Here is a 24,181-nt window from a genome sequence, read left to right as displayed (position 1 = left end):
GCAGATTAAAAAACAAATGTTGTATTGGTTAACAAGGTAGTAGGCGGTAGTTGAGAGAGAACCCTCTATTGTCAATGTCAACTGCTGTTGATGTGGTAGACACTGCTGCTGTGGTCACATACAATGTGTAGGGCATTCCTGTTGCTGCACAAACAATTCAAAATTATCAGCTGCAAATTGAGTTACTGCAGTTATTTCTACACCAACTACAATTGGAAATACTCCATAAGGTTCAAGTCGATAAGTGCAATTTCTCAACAAGATAGAAACTGAAATATTGAAGTTTCTCTACCAGCTACAAGCTGAATATTGAATTTTCCTCAATAGCAGTAAGTAAGTAGAACACTCATTGCAATTTTTGAATTCAATAGTAGGTGAATTATTCAATTGTATAAGGAGATTTTCCAGTTATTTGCCACATTTTTGTCAAATCAACAAGCATTTACACAGCAACACATAACGATATAAGAAATTTTTAGTTTTAAATAATTTTTTATTTCATAGTTAATATATTAGTAAATATTTCATATCTAGAAATAGAAATATTTTTTTTTAATTCTTTAAATTTCAATAAGTTAAAAACTGATTATATAAGTATATTATTGAAATAAGTTGTGTGAAATCAATGTTGTTGTAAAAATAATTGAAACTTTGTAACACATAAAAGTGTCACAAATATATAAATATTAACACAAACTTACATGTTGTTGTGACAAAACCGTTGCCACAGAACCTGTCATAGGGTAGCCTGACGCCAGCTTGAGAGGGACTGGGAATCACGACGAAATTGGTGGTGCAGTTAGACCCTGTCACAGCGGCAGTTGCTGTCCCTGGTAGTCCATCAAAACATTAGTTAGTCCAAAATAGAATACTTTTAAAACTGTCTCTGATAGTGTTTAATGGCGTAATGGCCAATTTTACAGCATTTCTGATTCTTCACAATTTTTTACCTGATTACAAGTTACTGTATCTTTATTTGTTAAATGGTTCTGAAAAGCATCAATTAATGTTTAACACCAATTCATGAACATTTAGATATTAAACTTGAAACAGGAATACAAAACAGTGAGTACATGGTTACGATAAAAAAAAGTAAGTAGCAAACAAATAATTATAAGAGCCAGCTGTACTGGTGGCCATATTGGTTTTAGTCCCATTAGAACATAAAACTTCAAACACTTTTACAGTAGTTTTTTTTTATAACATGAACATGAAATGGTACAAGTAATAAAAATTAAGACACATTGAAAGTACACCATTTTCTGCTCCAAATGTATATTATTGTGACCAACCTAAGACTGTGGTATCCAGTGAGTTTGTATCTCCAGACACAGTGAAAGAGTAGAGACTTGCAGTGTTAGCAGACCACTCTATGCTGCAATAGCCAGCCACTGGCCTGATACAGACTCCGTAGTTGAGTCCAGCAATCTGTCTATTCCCAGGCGATCCTGAAGAATAACCAACTTATTATTGTATAACATCTTCTTTGTTTGCAGAATTATGGAGATAAATTGTTCTTTACTTTTGTAAATTTACACTAGATAAAAATATTTTTCTTGAACTCTTTAAAGATTATTAATTCTAGAAAGTATTGAGTGTTCAAAGTTATAGCCAGCTAGAACTTCCCAATATGATATATAATCAAAAGAGACTCATATTTTCATTCACTGACCTTGCTTTTCTTAAAAAAGCAAACTGATCCAGGTTCTATCTAATTGTCACATTTAATAAGCTAAAAGGTTTACTTTTTTATACATTTCCTGTTCATAGAGGAGTAATCTTAATTCTTAGACCTACGCAACCAATTTCACTATTATCTTCGGTCAGATTCCGTTATATGCCCCCAACGCTTAAACTTTTTTCAATAAACTTAGAACATTATAAAACGATGTAGTTGAGTAACAGAACTAACATTCCATCAATCAACAAACATTTCCAGGTATTTTTGTCGCTGTTATCTTATCTTTCTCGAGAATCCCGGCGTGGCATCACATGATTATTTAAGTTTTTTACACGGTACATAATTGCCTTTCCATTACAATTCAATTTATATTTCTGATCAGCCCCTCTAGAATTTGATATTTTACTGATAGGTACTATTTCAAGGGATGTTTTTCTTTCATTGACATCAGCGCAGGGCAGCACCAAAGGTGCTGCTGAAGCCCGCACTGATGGCCGGAGGCACTCGCATTTTGGGTGGCGGAGTGTGATCAAGAATAAAAACAAGTTTTGTGTGTTTTTTCAATAAAGAGTTTAGATTTTGTTTGGTAATGTTTGTTTTTGTTGAATTTTTGTGTTTGGAGAAATGTAGGGGTATGGTCGATATAATACGTAAGTACCCTTTTTTCTTAGCTAGTAACCTATTGTAATTCATTATAATCATACGTAAATTAAAAATTAGCGTTGGGGGCATAATGTTAGTTCTGTTACTCAACTACATCGTTTTATAACGTTCTAAGTTCATTGAAAAAAGTTTAAGCGTTGGGGGCATATAACAGAATCTGACCTTATCTTCTAAGTTTTCCTGTTCGCACTGCAACAAATCATTACTAAAACAATAATAATTTTGAGATATTTTGGTCTTGCTGTGGAGAACCTTCTTCAGTCAACAGGTAATAAATGTTTACAGTCAACATGTTTATATTGTCCAGATTGCAAAATTCTCTATCCACTGACGAAAAGATTTACTTCAGTGAATATTTACATTAGGCAAGTAGATGTATTTTGCTTTATCCAAAGTTTTTACTACTCTACTTTTTTCATCCAAGTTTAACATTTAGATTCACCTCTCATACTCTATTTTGGTGGAGAGGAGGCTATTTTGAAATCATTACAAACATTATCAGGTAATGTTATTACATATCCCTAAAAGAGACTTTTTAATTATCAACCTTTTAAATGTTAAGGTGGGCAGGTATAGTTTTGGACATGCATTGTTTCTTATAGCAAAACAGAAACAATTACTACATCAGCAATTTGCTAACAATATTGTCATAACATTAAATTTTAACAACTTGTGTATACCCTAGCACCCAAATTAACTTCCTACGAACTGCCAATAAGTGTTTGCCACACAAGTGGCATGCACCAGTCGCTGATCGACACCAACTATAGCAAACATTTTAAACTTATAACCATGAAAAAATGTTATACAAACCATCAACAGGGTTCACTGAAGTAGAAGCAGTAGCTGCATAGTTAAAACTGGACACTACACCCGAGGTGGTGTTATAGTATTGTCTGCATCCCAGTGGCACTAGAGAAATTTATAAGATTGTTTAAATTGTTAAGTTCAGTTGTTTCAATATTTTGAAATTAGTACCCTTGCAAAAGTCCTATTTTAAACAACTTCATAAAATATTTTGTGGATAATATAGAGAAACTGAAATAAAACCAGAAAATTTGTTTGGATTATAACATTAACAAATGTTCAACATTGTATGTATGCACTATTAATTTTTTTGTGTTAATCAACTGTCCTTTGTTTAAAGTTTGTTATTTAATTGTAAGTTTGTAATGAAAGGTTTGAAAGTATAATAGGTTTTCGAACATTTGACATTGTTTTTATAACATTTTGTAACATAAACAACTGTTTTCATATAAGAAAATAGAGCATATTTAACTTTATGTGATGTTCATTTCTCACATTTGTAATGAATCATCAGAATTGTCTTTTAGTTAAAATATCTACTACACGTGGCTAAAAATATTTCAATTTATTACTCTTTATTTTTTAAAGTTTTTTACAGTTGAAGTTTAAAGTTTATATTTTGGAGTTTTATAATAAAACCAAATTTGTTATCAATAGAAAAATCAGTATTCATCCAGATTCGAAATCTATTAAAAATATTACAATATGATGACAAAATTAAACCTGTCAATATTTCAACACAAACAGGTTTTATTTATTGTTTGTTGTTGACTCATTCATTTATCAAAGGTATACGTTATGGGAAAATCTTGAACAATATAACTACAGTGACTCTTAATAGCCTGAATCTTTCATTTCCTTTCATCAGTCCTTGTTCTTGCACAAAATAAACATGTTAAACACAGCAAAAAATTCTTTCAGAAACAAAAAACTAGCATGCACAGCTGCAGAACCAGAATTAATTTGTCATATGGACAACTACAGACATGACTTGTTTCTTTTATACCAGTGATTCGAAGACCGTTAGCAAAAATACAAGTTACAGAGATAAACTTCAACTAATACACGTCATATTACAAAATGTTTGGCCAAGCTATTGATCTTTAAGTTATGGAGGCTGTTATTTTCTGCCTAAGATGTATAGATGTAAACTTTGGCTGTGAGATAACTCTGAGTATTCACTATATATTATTTGAATAAAACTTTCATAAGAGAACAGAATATTGTTCTATTTAATGGGAATTGCGTTTGAGCCATTGAATGCCAATGAAATTACTTTACTGGTTGAAGGATACTCACCTCCATTAGAACAAGGTATCTGTACCAATTCCAAGTACCATGTCCTGTCAAATGTGTAGGCTGTGCTAGTATCTATAGACAGGGTGAAAGTAGTTCCAGACAGGAAGTCCACAAATACTGAAAAATTGTATGAATTTATGTATTAATTACTTCCTCAGAGCTTAACTAAGTTCAAGACTATATCATCCTGTCATTTTACAACTAAAATTTGAACGACAATAAGACTTGTCTTATTTGCATTATTGTGGTTTAGTCTTTTTCCATTAGATCGTATGGCAATAAACTACGTTGCATTTAAGGAACATATTTGACAAACTGGAGTTTTACCCATAATTTTCCATTATAATTTGGAATATACAAAGCCAAAAAATAGGCATCGATTTAACTTTCATTTTAGTTCACTAAAAAAATAAAACTAAATCGATACTAGTGTTCACATTAAATATCTGCTTTTTCAGTTTGAAAAACAATTCTGTGTTTTATTTATGTTGTAAAATATATTTACTTTACAATTCCAAGGTGTATTTTAGTTTTTCACGAAATAGTGAATTAAAAGTGCTAAACATTAATATCTTACATATTATACAAAACACTCAGAAGAAAATTTGAATCAGATATCTTATTACATAAAGTTTTTACAGCTATTCTCCCAAACCTTTACACTTACAAATTACCTATGATGACCAAAGTTAGTTCAAAATTATACAGATATGGCCTGTTTGAAATTGTAAGTACTGAGTTTACTAACTATTCCATGTTTTATTTGTCACACTACACAACTCACTATGCTGTCCTCTATTTTCCCCACAGATGCGAATGTTAGAGGCGCTTGTAGACATGAAGTCATTGCTGCAAGTTCCATCATAAGCTGGCGGAGCAAGAGAGAACTCCAGCATGTTTACCCGAATCTACAAGCAACAAATCAATCACTAGGAGTCTACTATAGTATAATTATGCTTTTACAAATTTTATGACAAAGGTATATATGATTCCACTTATTTTAGCATTAATCTACCAGTTTGTAGTGCAGAATGGTCAGTAGAAGATCTAAGATGATAAAGTTTTACAACAGACTACATCTTGCATACAACATCCCAAAAACCTACAACTACAATAGAACAAATCCGTGCAACAGACTTGCTGTATGTGATCACTAAGATACAAATGAGATTAGATAAATGCCAGCATTTGTAGCTGGTAAGCCATCCTGTCATAGTGTAAAGCATTGGACCAACTGATTCTCATTTTTCATGATTATTGAGATTCCATAGACAAGGTGCTTCCAATACACAATAATTATTAATATCAAAATCTTTCTAACATTCCAGTCCATTAACATTTAATTATGCATCAACAATAAAATGTGTGATCTGGTCACACCCAAATAATACTTGTACACTGCATCTTTGACCAGATAAGCTGGATAGATTGCGTCATAAGATTTGAAATTAATAAATACTCTTTGAGATAAAATTCTAGGCAAGATGGTAGTACTATTGGAGAGTAGAGTCCCTTCCTCCACCTGAACTGCTAAAAGGTTCATCAAGAGAGTAGAATTATATGAAAAGCAACTATAATTTCAATTTGGGTTCAAACGTCTTTTTCTCTGGACACTGAACAGCCTCAGAGAGTTTGTTAAACATCCTGAGTGCCAGCACTGTGAAGCAGTTTCTCATCTTACTAAGCATAGGCAATAGGATAAGTCCCTACTATTTAAACCATGGAGTGGATATCAGCTCTAGATTGAAAATAATCTTAAGTTCTCTCTTATATAAACAAGGCTCTGAAAGATGTACTGGCCTTAACTGTTTGGATCCTAAATCTCTGAAAAATTGGAGCACAGTGGACCTGATAACCAGCGGATGAAACAATACTTTCTTCTAAAAGAGAAGCACAGCCTCAGCCCACTGCGTGGCCCCAGAGCCACAGTCCGTATAATGTGACTAAGAAACAAGGTATGGAAGATTGTAACCAAATTTGCCTCAGATAGGATGTTCCTTAGTCCTCTGAAGAGGAAGGTTATTCTCACCTGCTTGTTGCAAATATTGTTGATGTGGCCTCTCCACGTCAGCTTTGGATCAAGAGTAAAGCCTAGTCTCTTAACATTAACTTTGGTATCTACATTTCATTTCAGGTTGAATATAACAACCTATTGGGATTTTTCTTTATTAAGGCAAAACTTGTTTGTAGAGAATGAGTCCAATGCCTCCTCATTCTGAGTAACATAAAACGTAAACTAGCTTTGAAGATTCATTGAGACAGCAAAATATATTGTGATACAAGCAAATGCCAATGTACAGATTGAACTCTGCTGAATATATCTGAAATTCATTTTGGGCTGTTTTCTGTACAGGTCATACTGGTGTAAAGTGCACTTTTTTTTGTATTAATTCCAGTAATCTTATAGTAAGGAATGACATGCTGTCTGACTACAGCAGGAGGGAATGAGCACTACAGTCTAAAAGCTCATGTAGATACACTGTGTCTAAGATAGCTAAACTAATGAATTTTTTCCAACAATTTTCAGTCAAATTAAGCCAGGTTGCACAAAAATAGGACACATTTTATTAATGCATAGCTTTATAGTTGCTCTGAAGCCCTAAAAAATGATGAATACTGAGCTATGTACAAGGCGTGTTCAGAAAGTAAGTACCGTTTCATTCTACTGCTGCCGTAGCGCTGCAATAGGTGTTCCGCGCATGCGCACTAGTCATCTTTGATCACTGGCTATCGACTCGCACCATTTTAGTTGTTCTACATGGTGTTTTCAGTTTTCTCTGAACGTTCTAAAAGCTCATGTAGATACACTGTGTCTAAGATAGCTAAACTAATGAATTTTTTCCAACAATTTTCAGTCAAATTAAGCCAGGTTGCACAAAAATAGGACACATTTTATTAATGCATAGCTTTATAGTTGCTCTGAAGCCCTAAAAAATGATGAATACTGAGCTATGTACAAGGCGTGTTCAGAAAGTAAGTACCGTTTCATTCTACTGCTGCCGTAGCGCTGCAATCGGTGTTCCGCGCATGCGCACTAGTCATCTTTGATCACTGGCTATCGACTCACACCATTTTAGTTGTTCTACATGGTGTTTTCAGTTTTCTCTGAACGTTTAAAATGTTAAAGACGATTAGTTAACCCGTCGATTGTGGGATTTGTTCTGTAATAAGATATTTGAACGTAAGGAATGTGAAACCAGCTGAAATTTATCGTCAACTTGTTTACGGGGAAGACATGATGAGTGAAGGAATGGTGAGGAAGTGGGTTAGAATTATCAATGGCAGTTGAACAAATGTGCATGGTGAGAATCGGAGCAGTCCGCCTTCCCATGTCACCAATGATCTGGTAAGGGTAGTTGACAAAAACATCCAAGAGAACAGATGTTTCACTATGACAACGCTATCTGAAGATTTCAAACAAATTTCACACTCTCTTTTGAAGGAAATTGTTACGGACTGCTTAGGTAATCGCAAGCTGTGTTCCTGATGGGTTCCAAAAATGCTCACTAACGTGTACAAAACCAAGATACTCGGAAGTGCTTTAATTTTTCTCACACGGTACAGTGATGATGGTGAGGATTTTTTAAACAAATTGTTACAGGTGATGAAACTTGGGTCCGTCATATCACATCAGAATCCAAACAAGAGTTAATCGAGTGGCAACACATACAATCCCTGAAGAAACAAAAATTCAAGACGACAATGTCTGCACAAAAATCATGTACACTGTCTTTTGGGATCAGAAAGGTGTTTTGCTGATTGATTTTCTCCCAAGAGGTGAAACCATTAATGCAGCAAGGCATTGCGAAACCTTAAGAAAACTAAGGCAGCCAATTGAAAACAAACAGAGAGTAACAGAATTGTGTTGCTCCATGCTGCTGGTGACACTCAAACATTAGTTCGACAGTTTCGTTGGGAGCAGTTCGATCACCCGCCCTACAGCCCGGTCTTGGCACTGTCTGACTATCACTTGTTCCTGCACATGAAGCACGAGCTACGCAGCCAATGCTTTGAAACCGACGATGAAGTGAAAACTGCCGTGGATTCAAGGCTACATTCGTTGGCAGGAACTTTCTACTAAGAGGGTATAGATAAATTCATCACCCGCTATGACAAGTGTTTGAAAAATGTTAAACTTAAACTAAGTCGAAAAATAAGGTTTGGGCTTTCATTTAGAACTAAAATTGTCTTGAAAAACAATTTCAGATTCATGCATTTGTCAGATTAATGTTATATCCAGTAATAAATTGTAGACAAAAACAACTGATAACCACAGTATAAAATGAGACCAACTCTGCTATTAACATGTTGACTGAGGTAGATACCATAGTGTGCATGCTATGGTGTTAAATTACTTAAAATCATTCAATATAGAACAACAGTGAAGATGTTAAAGTTGAATTCTTAAAATTTATTTTGTTTTATAATTCATAAAAGTAAAATATGCCCCAGCATAATAAAGCACACAACATTGCGTTCTTGTGTACAAAAATACTCGTATATTACATCTCACACTACCTGACAAACTGAGTAGTTGGCTCTAGTGAGTGTGATGGTACACCTGGATCCTCCAGCATACACAGAAGGGTAGCCAGGGCTGGTAAAGTAAGTGTAGTTGTTAGCATTTGATACTCCATCACACGAGTACTGGACTGCAACATTCATTCATCAGTGTTCAATAGATGTCCGACCATTTAAACTCAAATCATATTATTAATTTTACACTTTAGAGATTAAAAAAGGAAAAGTACAGTAGAGTCCCGCCAATCCGAACTAATTGGGAGACCGAACCTTGTTCGGATTGACGGGAAATTCGGACTAGGCGGAACGGATTTTTGTTAAATAGTACCATTTATCAACTTTCAAGTGCAATTTACGTGGTTTTAAAAACAATTAAATGCATACAATAATCAAATGCAATAAACAATAGTAAGTACGTATTAAACGTAATAATAAATATTACAGCTTCCTGTCTTTGTACGGTAACATCGCGTGGTCGAAACTGAGTGCCATTGTTTGTGCGTAATGAATCTAGTAGAAGCCACCTGTCTGTGGTGGGGCGGGGCGAGTTGGTCGGTGACCTTGAAACAGTGTGGCGCGCAAAACTATTGGACTGCCACTACCCTCACCCCTATCCCCTCACCACCACCCACCCCGGTGACGAGTGGCGAGACGACAGTTTAGTGCAATCTTCCATACGCGCAGCACGTGCTCTTACTGTGTATTCTGTAGTTTGTGGTTTGCAGTTTTGTTTGTTCTTTGCTCTGCTCTGTGCGTATATCCGATATCATTATGGCTAGTAAAACGTAAACACAACTCGTGTGTACGTTAAAAGAAAAACTCGAAGTTCTCAAAAGACTAAACAATGGTGAAAGTGCTACTCAACTTTTCAATTGAATTTGGGTGTCGGTAAAGCGACGATCAGTGACTGGAAAAAGAAGCGGGCAAAAATCGAACAATTTTGCTCTGTTACAAGTGAAAACACTCTAGAAAAACGTCAAACTACTACTGTGTCATCGTATGACAAACTCGATGAAGCACTTTACTTGTGGTTTTCTCAAGAGAGACAAAAAGGCATTCCCATTACCGGCCCTCTTATTAAAGAAAAGGCGCTTCTACTAAACATCCTTATGGGAGGCGATCCGTCATTTTCGGCTAGTTGCGGTTTTTTAGATCGGTGGAAAAAAAGGCACGGTATCAGGCAACTGACTGTAACTGGCGAAAAGATGTCTGCAGACAAGCAACGCAGCCGCAGAGTAATCTTACAGGAGTTCAAAGAAATTACATCCTCCTACTCACCCCAGCAAGTGTACAACGCTGATGAAACGGGGCTAAATTTCAAAGCGTTGCCAACAAAGAGCCTAGCTTCAAGAGAAGAAAAGTCCGCTCCAGGATTTAAAATGGATAAGCAACGACTAACCGTATTAGCATGCAGCAACGCTTCCGCCACCTAATAAGATACCTTTGATGGTTATCGGTAAATCCAAAAAACCTCGATTGTTTTAAAAAAACATGAATTATGAACGCTCTGCCGGTTTACTATAAAAACCAAAAGAAAGCTTGGATGGATCGTGCTTTTGTTTCAAGAATGGTTTGAGAAAACAAATTTGTGCCCAACGTGTGAGAGCCTACAATGAAGAAAAATGGACTGCCTGGATAGAGCGTTGTTTACTCATAGATAACGCTCCGTCCCATCCGGATGACTTAGAGCTGGTTATTGGTGATATAAAAGCCATTTTTTCTACCACCGAACGTTACTTCGATCATACAACCAATGGACCAAGGAGTTTCTACAAGCGTTGAAGCAAAATTATCGGAAAAAGCTGCTCCGAAGCCTGCTTGAGGAAAATGAAGACCTCACAATTCTCCAAAAGCTTAAGAAAATCACGATCAAAGATGTAATTTTCTGGGTGGCAGAGGCTTGGGAGAACACAAGCGTAGGAGCTCTGCAGAAATCTTGGAAAAATCTTTGGCCTGATCTGCAGTTTGTTGAAGAGGTTGTTCCACCGGTAAATGAATGCGAACTTCTTCCTCTTGTAAAAAAAATACAGGGATGCGAAAAATGTAGAGAAGGAGTGTGTTGATGACGTGGACGGCTGTAGATGACAAAGGCTTCGAGGTGAGTACACAGACGAAGACATCGTGGCACAGGTGCAAGGAAGGTCCCAGCTGATGACTCATGTAGCAGTGAGGATGAGGGAGACGCCCAAACTACCGATATTGTTCCACACAGCGCAGCTGCAAGTGCCCTTTGACCTCGCTCTACGCTACGTCGAGCAACATGCCGCTGCTACTCCCAATGACGTAATGTTCATTCGGCGTTGGCGAAAACATTGCATCGTCCAGTCGTTTTAGTGTGTTGCGTCAAAAGAAGATCACTGACTTTAGGTCTCAAGAAAGTGTTGGGTTTTGCAGTGTTTTGTTTTACGTTTTTATCCCTTATTTGTGTCCAAGTTAAAGTACAAATTATTTGCTAAGCCTTGCGTAGGGGTTTGTACATTATAAATACAGTTACAGTACAGTACTATGTTTCATTTATTAAACAGTATAAATTCCGTACAATGTATGTATCATCTAACGTTTCAAATGTAATTTTCAGTTTCTATATGTCAGTAAGTAAATGCTTTGAGAAATAAAACTTACGTTTTACTATAATAACTGGTTTTAATTTATTTTCCTGCCTTTTTAGCAATTTTATATTTTCTCCTAGCCGTGTTCGGATTAGGCGGATTTTCGGATTGGCGGGGTTCGGATCGGCGGGACTCTACTGTAATAAATGGTTTTAAGGGTGATGAACATTGTCATTTAAATCTTCAACAGAGTATTAATGTAATAATAATAATAATGTTGTCTTTATTTCATCAAGCATTTCTCAGTTACATACAGAACAACTGCTTTTCAGAACAACTATCGTCACATACAACATATACATTGAAAATGAAATACAAATTGTAATGTAATACTCTCTTGCCTTGTTTTTTACTACCCTTGGGTCTTCAATACTCATGTAATTTGTAAATGATGAATTATGAATTCAAAAGAATCAATCAGTAGAGAATATATAGGGACAACAATATCACACCATATAATTATCTGTGTGTAATTGCCCATTTTATAGATGTTTAATCAGTTATTTCCAAATCCAAGATGTAGGCTAGCCTAATTGAAAAAGGTGGGATATAATTAATATTATCATAACTACAAAAGTAAAGTAGTAAACGCTACAATTCCAACTTTAACATGTTCCCAACGACCCCATTGGGTACACGCGACCTTTCACAACTGTCGTCATGTGCTGTATCGGATACACACCGGGCTTTCCAAAACGCATCATGTACCTGATGGGGTACACGTTGCTATGCATTTCCTTATTGCGTTTTTATTGCTTGCCTGTCTTGATAGTTTGTTAAATTTGATCACGCGCTTAAATAAATACCTTAGACTATCATGTGCCCTGTCAAGAGCACAATTGCTTAATTATTAAGGTAAATAAAGGTTTTAGGTACCCCTTGGGGTGATCGAAAAAACATATTGAAATTAGTTTTTTTTTTTTTTTCAAAATTGTGAAGTCTACATACGGTTCTCGTTATACTTACATGTTTAACATAAAAAAGATTACGGTTTTATTATTATTGAAAAATTCAATTCAAAAAGTCCGGAAATAAGTCCGTTGTTGTGAACATATTACTACAATTGTAAAATGTTCAAGTTTTTAGACCGGGTGTTATCTCATGTGACCTTTAAACAGAATTATTGCACACCAGTTACAGAGTACTTACATACTGTACATAAATCTCAGACAATACAGTGCAATTGATACTCAAGGTAGCATAATAAGTATTGAGGTTTGCAGAGAACAAATACATAACTAGTGTTCACTGGCATTTCCAGCACATTTATCACAAGAACTCACCATATGAAATGAATTTTAGAAACAAAGGTTTGAGCAATTTAAAAAAACCAATAATGTGAACATCAAAAAGTCATCTGGAATTGAATACTGACCTAACATGTTTTATTTGTAGTTGGAATCTTTAATAATAATGATGCTTTGACAGTCATTTTAAACTTGTTTTATTCATGAATAAAGCAACATTTTACTTGAATAGTATCCTACACAAACAAATTTTAGGTTCTGAAAAAGTAGATGCCAGACTCATCTGCTTTTAATTGATTAATGATGGCAACCTCAACTCAGCTAGTAGTTCAGAGGTGCCTATCCATTGTACATTTATTTACTTTTGTTATATATTTTTGTGTTGACAAATGATTGCAATGTACTTTGGAAATAAAGATTCTTGTGCTACCTTGAGGACAATTAATTATTGTGATATGCTGATTTGCTTATGTTTCACTATTGCATAAAGAAATTCATTCCGTGATGGCACAATTGGTGAAATACTTACAGACACAGCAGACACCACGGCCATTGGCACAAGATCCGGAGGCTATGCCACCACGTAGTGTACACTGATAGGCTGTGTGACATACCCCACGTTGACTGAGAGCAGTACCAGCCAGACACGCTCGGCGACGGAATGGAGTAAACAGTGGGAACAGGAAAAACACTGAAATATTTCACAATTTCAATGATGTACCAGTAATAACAAAATTTAAACATTTCAGGAGATGCATTATAAACTAGCACTATATTTCTTGGGATGTACTTTAATATAAAATATTGAACAAGTGTGATGATAAACAGAATAAATTCATCGTGTTTAGTTGTTAAATAAAGGGTGAGGCAGACTAACCGTCCACGATGAATAGTGGCTGAACCGAGAAACCTATCTTCTTCGTTTTAACGAAAACTCCCGTATTTTGACCTCAAAAAATTCAGGAAAATAATTTTTAAATGGAACTTTTGGGGGGGTGTGAAATTTTTGAAAGATTTTCAAATATTAAGGTAGGTTGAGCTGTACATAATTTTAAAAGTCTCTATTCTCTGGTAATTTTGAAAAAAGTTTAAATTTATTTCACTTCTTGTATACAGGGTGTTCAAAATGCCAAAGTTGTACAGCTTCACAATTTTTTTACTGTTGCCTCATAAAAAACTTTGCAATTACAACATTTTATCCAAGGTTACCAAAGAATTAAGCTTTCTAAAATTATGATACAGATATCACATTTTAGAACGTTTACAATTTTTTTTTATATAGTTTGGATTTATGTTACTTCAAACTTGTAAAACATACAAAATTTAAATAACAAGGTATGGCTTTCATTATACCTATCGATAGCTCTCTTAAAAACGAAATTGTTTTTTATTTAAAGTTGGCTTCATCTTGGATGGAGTCGTTGTACATTGTGAACGGGTGGTCTGCCTCACCCTGTATAGTCTATTGTATACATTTTAATAATCCGGTTCGGAACAATCCAAACCTACTGCCTATACAAATAGCTGTGACTATTTTCTATTTATATCAAATGATATATACTAGTTTAGTTGCAATTAAACTTCGGTTGTAATTAAATTTTTGTTAACAAACATTTTGCAAAGATATTACAAAATCTGCTAATTAGACGAAAACTAAGTAAGCACTATATATACTAACTCTAAATGTATGGAAACTATCAATGCTAACACTAGACTGCACCAGACACCATATTGCATTTGCTTTTTTTAAGATTATTTAAGATCTCACAGTCAAGGTGTTACAACACAATTTTTAGAAGACCACATTTTATAATTGCATATTAATCTTGAAATCAAGTGGAATTTTTCATTATAACCCAGAAAAAACAATGCCTCAAAAATTGCATACTAAAATTATCTCTGCTCGTTTTGCTTTGAAGTTGTTGGATGTTAAATGTTTATTTTAAATAAAAGTAAAAAAAGTATAAGAATAACTTTTTAAGGCATTATTATGAAAAAGTTATTATACTTGTAAATCTTGAACCCTTTTTTTTGTTATTTACCCCTGGAATCTCTGTGAGAGACAGCTGTTTGATTGTTGAACTGGGTGAGAGATGTGTTGTCAGCCGACAGCGAAATGGCTCCAGGACATAGGAGGGCAGTGGCCAGCACGACAGACAGCATTGCGAGCATCATGACTGTCCCCGACTGTCAATGCTCCCAGGTCACAGCTAGCTGTTAATTAACAGCAACTGGACTAACAGTTAGCACCGCATGCAGAGTATAACGGTTCTAGATCATTGCACCGGTTTCATTCAACAAAATCCACTCTGAACTAGAAAAACATTATCAATTTAGAAAATATATTTTTTGTAATACGAACGATTTGTAGAAAACAAATGTTGTTAAACATATTTATCTATAAAACTACTTGTCTTTTACTAAAACTTTTAATATGTGATTTTATAAAGGCCTAAGAAAAATGAGATCTGTCTTTGGCATTTTGTTTTGAATGACGCTTGTTCAAGATCTGCTTTTTTAAGTTCATAGAAAAAACATTTAAAATATATTGAACACTAGAACATAAACCTGTCCAAAAGAACTATACAAAATACAATTTCCTAAAGTTAGGACTGTGTGGTAAATTTTATATGTTATTAGTATTATCGTCAGTTTGAGACACCAATAACACCTACTTACATATTTTAAGGTGAACATTTTTGAAGGGTAAATGTAACACTAGATAAGGTGAAGCTTTGTCAGATACTACTTACGATAAATGTAAAGCTGTGTCTTATGCAATTAGTATTGGAATGCAAAAATATTTTATATTACATAAAAAATTGTGTTATATTTTTGTTTCTTTTCATTACAAGACAGCTTCCACTAAAATAACCCATCCACTATCCATTGCATATATAGTGGAATGACCATTTGTATAGCCTAAAGGTTGAACAGGTTATTTGATATGAACCACGTTCATACCACTCATAGATTTTATACAGACATTTTGCCCTACAATAAGTCCTTTTGTTATTTTTTTGGATTATTATTACAAAGTTAATCTAAATAAAATTAAAATCAAATTTACGGCAACATTCACTATTATTTGTTCTTCTTAAACCTTCTTATGATCCATAATAAATAAGTTTGTAAAATTTTGAATTAAAATGTGACATTACATTTTTTTTATTAAAACGCTATGATTAACCAAATAAAAATCATATTTATGACAAGACATGTTTATGTTTATTGCAACCTAACAATCACAATTATATAACTATAAATATTGTTGTGTGAACAGGTTGCTCGTCAACATATACAATATTATTATAATAATATATTTCACAGAACACAAGACTGTCTTATGTATTGAGAAAGTCAGTATTGTAGCATAATGCTAAGTCCAAATATATGTCTAACTACTACGTTTCAAAAGCAATAATTATATGTTAATATCCATATAATATTGAATTATACAAAGTTTTGTTTTAAAACAAATGTGGTCAGTTAGCTAAAATAAATAATTAAAATTGCATGATTTATTTATTAAACAACATACAGTATAATAAAAACCAAATTCAATTAACAACCTTAAAACTCAGGATAAAATACATTAATTAATAAACAACTTATGTAGCCTAAGTCAAGATAATTTATAGCCTGCTAATATCGCATTAGAAAATATTTTTTGAACACACATTGTGCAAGTAAAATACTTTAAGCAATTTTACAAATAAATTGTATTTTAACAACAAATAACAGAGCCTGATCGTTTACTGCTTTGCTTTTTAAGAATAATGATTTTTATAATCTAAGAGGAACATGTTTTTATGATTAATAAATTTGTTATAACTTCTCTCTTCTAAACATTTTAAGAGAAATAAATGTATTTTTCGTAACATGTGGTAGGCTTAAGCTCATTACCTGTTAATAGAGGCCTTGAAATAGAGAAAATAAATCTGAATTATTGGTCTTCAATTGTTGGCTTGAAAACATTAACTCCAGCACCCCAAGTAAGAGAGTGCAAAAAATTGTCCTAGTGTCTTTTTGACACCATATAAGGAAAAGTTATAAACTTCTGCATCTTAATTCTTTAATCTGCTTGTTACCATAAAAGATAAAAGTTATAAATTTCTGCAGTCAATTAACTAATTTGAAGATTTCACAATATCTCAGCCTTCAGTATAGATAACACTGAGAAGTACAGTGGGTAACATCTTGGGATTTAGGTAACATTTAGTAATATTCCTTTATTAGGAGCCTGTTGCAGTAGACAATCGTCAACTTGTGGCAGACAGAGTTGATGAGCTCGGCATGCTTGACATTAAGCTATCGTTTCAGATGAAAGTTGTTATACCGACTCAGAGCAAACTTGATTCTGAACATGCACACTCCATCACACCTTGTGTATAATTTTGTATCAAATAATATAATATTAGCATTATTTTTTACCCTGCCATATTTTTCACATGTGGTTTATACTATATTTAACAGTATAATATATAAATTTTGAATAAACATGTTTAACACAATGCACTTGTACAATTTTTAAAGCATTCAGAGCTTCTAAAAAGTGAAAAATTAATTATTTAAACTTTTGTTGCAATAATTTTGTGTATTTGATCAAACATGTAGTATTACGGGTTTGCTTAAATGAAACACTCAGCGAATATTGAATCCACTAAATATTTATTAATCAAATAATCCTGACCCAACCTACTGACCGCTCCTCCCCTTCCATCAACGCTATTCATCTATTATCCCTTTTTATCAGGGGGTTGGCCCGGTTGTCTGGAAAATTCTCCCACACTCTCATAACAGTAGTTTTATGAGTAAAAACATAAAAACTAACAATTTCTAAAAATAAAATGTTAAGGTTTGTATTCACTAACAACACCAGTAAACAAAATTTAATCAAAAGGAGCTTTTTATTTGATCATAGATGGTGCGTACATGTGCATCACCCTGACACTCTGTTTTTTTTTTTTTATTACTACACAATAATTTCACCTACTATGGAAATGGAGGAAAAAGTAAACTTTGAATGAATTTAATAAAATGAGATTATAGTACACAAACTACTATATCCATTATGTATATTTGTTGAGGACATAAGGAAGTTTTACATTTTCTCCAAGCTCTCAAACTTTATTATTTGACTAGCAAGGAATACGGCAGAAAGTTTTAAATCATTGATGGTATTTTTCTCAATATCACTATGTGATAAAGAGTTGATCTAGTTACCTGAGGTCAATCAACAAGTTACCAATTCAGTTACTCTATAGAGCCCTGAGGAGAAAACAAAACACAACTCTCCTATATCAAAAATAGTTTATTAAATATTTGTACAGAGTTAACATCATAAAAACATGTGATCTTTCATTAAAAATAAACATATTTATAACATTTGTAAAAGTACATACATTAAATTGTAACTTTTGTCAAAATGGCTAAACACAAACAACCTAAAAATAAGTCCTTTATAAAAACTTACAGATTACACACTTAAATTATATGATATTCATGGTAACCCTAGCTCTACATGCCACTTCAACCAACAACTTATGCTTTCACAATGCCACAGAAATTATTGTTTTGAACAAAAGCATTCCACAGAAATTATTGTTTTGAACTATGTTAAAACAACTATTTCATTCAAGATGGAATTAAATGTACACATATTTTAAAAAAATTAGCAAGATAGCAAGTAAGACAGTTGAGTATTGTATATTACAGTAAAAACAGTACAACAAACCTTAAGATGTTTCATTTCCTTTGCACATTAAAAATCTATGAAAATCAAAGCAACAAGTGATTCTTTGAAACCACATAAGAACAATAATTAGGCCTAATTAATTACACTTCAACCCATTGACAATTTGTACTTAAACTGGAAATAAAAATTATTAAATTTACCATTTTAATTAATTTTAGATGTCAACACAGCTGACCATTCAATTAATTAACATTATATACAACTTTCTGCTACTTATCAGGTAACTAAGTGATAACTTACCTTAAAATTGTGATATATTGACTGATCACAATAATAAAATCCACTGCTGCTTTAACTTCTTTCACTCAAACATGACACAAGAAAAATATCACTACATTGTAATCAAGAAAGATATAAAACAATCACTTAGTTTAGTTATATTCTCCTAACGCTTAAGAGATCATCGCTAATCTATTACTATACCAAGAGACTACAACATTATTTCCTTAATTTACATAACTCCCTGCATATTTTCTACTCTTATTCTAAGTAATATTACATAATAGCATACTAAAGACTGTGTTAGCTGGAAGCCGGACCTGGATACAAGTATCTTCGCACGCTTTCACCAAATGTTTGAAAAAGTGCTTTAATTGGACGTAGGAAATTGGTCTTTTCCCTCTGCAAAAAAATCATAACTTTTAGTAAAAAAATTAACACTCTCAAAAATTAATACTGTTTGTACTCGAGGAGGAGGATCAAGTCAATGTGGTAAATGGCTGCTGAACCTAAGCCATTTCAAGACTACACTACTTGAAAGCACAGACATAACCAAGATATTCCAGCCACCAGGAATATCATAACTACAGAAATACTGTCATACAGATATTCACTTGAAGTAATTTTGACTGACTTCTTGGTGCTAAACCTAGTTCTATTTCCATTTATATTTCAATACAATATTCTATTTTCTTCATACTGAAGATTTAAAAAGTTATCTTTACAATCTTGTTTACAGTATACATGACTATCCAGCAAAATGTAATTCATTTATTTATAAAGTATAAGGTTTTTTGCTAAACAGCTATAACAAACTTATTATTAATGCCAATGTTATTCTTCAAAATTTATTTTATCACTTATTTAGTCCTTTAGGATCGGCATTAAATTTATATAATTGTCCTCTCTTATCGCCTGGCAACAATGGATATGTTCTCTATCTCAGGTAGATGATTTATGACCATGTCCCTCAGTTCGACAGGTTAGGCCTAGTGGCACTCCCTGTTTTGCCATTTAGCTCATCAGGCCACTAAGTGTGGCCCACTATATTGCAAAGTTATTAAATTCAATCCTTAACTTTGTTAGTTGTGGTTGGAAAGTGCTGCAATATCTCGGCCAAATAACTAACTAAATTAATATTTCTCTATTTGCAGCACATACCGTACTAGGCATCGTTCAGAATTATTATTTTTTATTAGACTATCAGTGTCACTGTAGTTGCTATAGTGTATCCTATCTACTTATTAAAATACTAGTGCATTTGGCATTTGAGACGAAGCCCAAAATATAGAAACGAGTTTATATTCTGTTGATACTAGAGACCTAATTGAGAAAGATTGTATTTTTATTTTGCAGATAAAAATACTTTTATAACAGATCAACCTATAACTTAAATAGCATATTACTTGGTTTGTTTAAAAGCAATAATAAATAACCAATCAATAAAATTTTAACCTAGAAGCTAATAAACTTAGTAAGTGAATTGAGAATTTCATTAAAATCTGTAATTTAAAGAGCCAAAGGTCAAATACTGGTATTTACATCCAAGTAAAAGTGACGTACATGGTTACGCACGCACTGCGAGATGACACCGAATACAGCCAGCCACTATGTGTGGCCTGGCAAGCTTTAGGTCAACCACCTGAGACTAAATCTGAATTGAGGGACAAACAAGTTATGGCCATATCTGGGGCTTCCAAATCATAAAAGGATAATGAAGCAATGGTTTCAATAAAGATTATGAATTTATCAAAATATGTCTTAAATAATGACGAAGTCAATGTGATATCAAAAGGACTTAATTTTGCCCCCACACCAATATTCGATCATATAAAACTAGTTCCATATACATTGGAATTTGCAAATAAAGTTAGAACGAAATACTATTTTTCAAACAACTCTATTAAATTACCATGTATTGAAAACAAAATTGATGACTCACTAATTAAGTTTAAATCTAAATCTAGTTGGGAAGCACCCAAACTAAGTTCAGATCATCTTCTGGAACATTTTCTCAACATTGTCATATCTAATATAACTGATCCAAATTTTCCTGACTTTCTTCTGAAAACCACTAATATTAAGGACAATTTAAGGAAAGCCATAATATCTTTATGAAAAAACAAAATAACATAATAATTTCCCCTGAATATAAAGTTTGCAGATACAGTAGATTATGTGTCAGAAATAAACAAACAATCAAGCAATGGAGATACGTATAAAAAAACTGGACAAAAACTTGACAGAACAGTTCTATTCCAAATTTCAAAAATGTTTAAATGAAAATTATGAAAATGAACATTTATCCAAAAGTTCAATAGATTTAATGATTGTATACTCTCCCAAAATTGCACAAGACAATTGTGCCACCACCAGTCTAATAGTATATTCTTTTTCATCACCTACAGAAAGGATTTCCACATATGTGGATCACTAGCTACAAGACTTTGTCTAAAATCTGCCATCATTCATACAAATTTTGGATGACTTTTAGATACACTAAAAATGAACCCCAACCTCTTCTTAACGAAGCAATACTTGTCACTGATGATGTCACATCTTTATACGCAAACATAGAACATGATGAAGGAATTGGAGCTGTAACATACTATCTTAATTAAAGACAAGTACACACAAAACCTAGTACTTCATTTATTACAAAATTAATCCATTTTTGTGCTTAACAATTAATTGCTTCCGTTTTCAAGATACATTTTATCTACAACAAAAAGATACAGCCATGTGAACTTGTATGGCTCTCCGTCCAATCTGTTTATGGGAAAAATAGAATGATATTTTCTCAACAGTCAAAATTACAAGCCTATATTTTAGAAATGTTGGACACATGGAAAGAATATTTTAACAACCTTTTGAGCACATTTAAACAAATTTAGCAAATTAAAATTCACATTTGGAACAGCTTCAACATCAGTAAAATTTAAGATATACAAGTATTTATTGAAAATGGATATATAAAAAGCAAAATAAACATAAAACAAACAAATACTATGGAATATTTAAACTATGACAGCTGTCATCCAATGCATATCAAGAGGAATATACCAAAAAGTTTAGCTTACAGAGCTCAAAAACTATGTAGTAACACGACTGACTAGGAAACATACATTGATGATGTAATGAATGCATTTTTAATATGTTAAAAAATGTTAGTTCAACTAATGATATTTTCAAAACAACTCCTAGATTAATCTTTAAAAGACGTCCAATTCTTAAAGATTTATTAGTTAAACCTACGAATAACAAACACTAATGAAAAACCAATACAAAAACAAAAAGGATGACATCTGTGTAACAAACCCAGATGTTTGGTTTGTAAAATTTTACCAAATACATCAAAATTCACTAGTAGCAAAACAAGCAAGGCATATCCTATTGTAGGCAATTTGTCTTGTGAATCTAAAAATGTGATTTACAAATTTAATGTAAAAATTCTCCAGCAGATTATATTAGCTCAACTACAAATAACCTTGAGGACAAGAATGACAGGACACCAATTTGATTATAAGCACAAAAATTTAAAGCAAACTGTTGACACTCTGATGGTGTAAATCACAATGACACTTTTGAAAACACATGTTCTATCAGACCTATTCAGCAAGTGCATCACAATTCAAACCCAATTTACCTGATAATATTAGAACAAGCACAAGAGAATCAGAAGACAGTGTTAGTTTGGTAGATATGAGATTAAGTCTTATCTGACTTTGATTAACCATTGCCTAATAAATTAATTGTGCCTGATCCTACTGAAAATATAATAAAGATATAAATTCATTGTTCATTTTTGTTAACTTCTATTGATATTCTTTCTATATAATTTTTGTATGAAAACAAATTGTTACTTTAATTAATAAGGTTATGCCTTTATTTCACAGTTTTTGTTTATGTAAAATTTTTTTTAAATGCTGCCATACAAAAAAACTTATATGACATAAACTTCTATAAGTATAATTTATTTTTCTACTGCACATATTTACCTTTTATAAAAAAAATCAGTTCATCCAATAGAATTCAAACTGTCATATTTGTATATAAAACCGTGCAAAACAAGATTTTTTTTCATATTTTGTAGTTTTTTATAGATTATTAGATTTTGAATAATATGTTCAAAAGTATCAACAAACTTCTTTTCCTCAAATATTTTTTGATAGTTTGTAAGTTAGATGTATTACAAAACATATTTATATTTTAGATTTGTTCAAATAAATTTCACATTGCCTGTGAGGGTGCTGAACATTGGAGAAAAGTTTATACTTTAGTACTCTTTAAATTTTGAGTAAAATTCAAATGATTCAATATTTAATACAAGGCACATCCAGAAAGTAAGTGTACTGGTACTCTCACAGCTGCAGGGAATTCATTTTTGACATGTTGGCAAAACTGTCGCGTAACCTGAATCCTACCCTTCAAAACGAGACCAATCCGAGGTTAGTGTGTTGAAAACTTTTGACACAGTAGCATCTCTCGCGAAAAATGTCGATCGTATCTCTCGCCAAGTGCGAAATCGCGCCGTCATTCGCTACCTCGTTGTGAAGGGAAAAGCTCGGGTTATAATGAGGTGAAAACTGTTAACGGTAATGGAGCTATGAATCTTACAAGCGTACAAGTGATGTCACGAGTTTCAAAATGGCTGTACTTCCGTGCATGACGATCAGAGGAGTGGAGGACCTTCAACTGTGACTGACGAACTTGTGGAAAAAATCGAGAATCCGGTTTGTGACGACCGCAGATTGACGTTAGATGAACTTTCTGCCATGTTTCCGCAAATCTCCAGATCCCTGATACACGAAACAATCACAGAAACTCTCGGATGTCGGAAATTGTCTGCGAGGTAGATCCCAAAACAGCTGACAGAACAGCCACAAGTTGAATCGAGTGCAGAGCTCCAGAGTTTTTGGAACGCTACGAACTCGAAGGCGATTATTTTCTCTATTCTATCGTCACTAGAGACGAAACTTGGGTTGCCCACTACACGCCTGGAACTAAGAGGCAGTCTAAACAGTTTTCACCTCAAATTTCAACTGGAGCTTTCCCCTCCGCGAATGATGGCGCGAATTTCGCACTTGGCGGGAGATACGATCGACATTTTTCACGAGAGATGCTACTGTGTCAAGAGTTTTCAACACATTAACCTAGGATTGGTCTCGTTTTGAAGGGGAGGATTCAGACTACGCTGCAGTGTTGCCAACATGTCGAAAAAGTGTTCCCTACAGCTGTAAGAGTACCAGTACACTTACTTTCTGGACGTGCCTTGTACTTTTGTTGTAAATTGCATTTATTTCTAAAGACACTGATATTTTTAAAATGTCTGTATCTTGAAAAATAGATGAACAGCGATTAAAAACCTTACATAATC

At 33.4% G+C, this 24,181-nt stretch overlaps 2 protein-coding genes across 4 annotated transcripts in view; both read right to left on the bottom strand.

Moving 5' to 3' along the window:
- Nucleotides 1-16,877, bottom strand: LOC124363828. Of its 2 annotated transcripts, none has more exons than XM_046819094.1 (10): nt 16,734-16,877; nt 14,870-15,141; nt 13,357-13,518; nt 8,969-9,102; nt 5,235-5,358; nt 4,451-4,567; nt 3,158-3,256; nt 1,293-1,448; nt 702-830; nt 1-144 (listed from the first exon to the last, which is right to left on the bottom strand). In XM_046819094.1, the coding sequence occupies exons 2-10, from the start codon at nt 15,000-15,002 to the stop codon at nt 29-31; spliced, it is 1,170 nt and encodes a 389-aa protein (XP_046675050.1). In that variant the 5' UTR covers nt 15,003-15,141; nt 16,734-16,877; the 3' UTR covers nt 1-28. The 2 variants fall into 2 exon arrangements, with proteins under 2 accessions (XP_046675050.1, XP_046675057.1); XM_046819101.1 differs by having other exon boundaries at nt 14,870-15,098; nt 16,734-16,821.
- A 1,246-nt stretch (nt 16,878-18,123) lies between these two features.
- LOC124363811 (FYVE, RhoGEF and PH domain-containing protein 6-like) overlaps nt 18,124-24,181 on the bottom strand; it is a 40,277-nt gene continuing 34,219 nt past the window's right edge. For both annotated transcript variants that reach the window (XM_046819078.1, XM_046819084.1), the window contains one exon: nt 18,124-19,206. In XM_046819078.1, the coding sequence (XP_046675034.1) occupies nt 19,108-19,206 (99 nt within the window). In that variant the 3' untranslated portion in view covers nt 18,124-19,107. The remainder of the gene's footprint in view (nt 19,207-24,181) is intronic.

Source organism: Homalodisca vitripennis, chromosome 1, assembly GCF_021130785.1.
Source record: "Homalodisca vitripennis isolate AUS2020 chromosome 1, UT_GWSS_2.1, whole genome shotgun sequence".
Taxonomy (NCBI): domain Eukaryota; kingdom Metazoa; phylum Arthropoda; class Insecta; order Hemiptera; family Cicadellidae; genus Homalodisca; species Homalodisca vitripennis.
This window is presented reverse-complemented; position numbering and strand designations above follow the sequence as displayed.

What these genes read in the sequence shown, in the direction of transcription:
- LOC124363828 (XM_046819094.1), bottom strand. Translation starts at nt 15,002, where the DNA reads ATGATGCTCGCAATGCTGTCTGTCGTGCTGGCCACTGCCCTCCTATGT. An exon ending in CCGTGGTGTCTGCTGTGTCT is followed by an intron (nt 9,103 to 13,356) that starts GTAAGTATTTCA and finishes TGAATGTTGCAG; the next exon opens with TCCAGTACTCGTGTGATGGA. An exon ending in ACTGGATACCACAGTCTTAG is followed by an intron (nt 831 to 1,292) that starts GTTGGTCACAAT and finishes ATGGACTACCAG; the next exon opens with GGACAGCAACTGCCGCTGTG.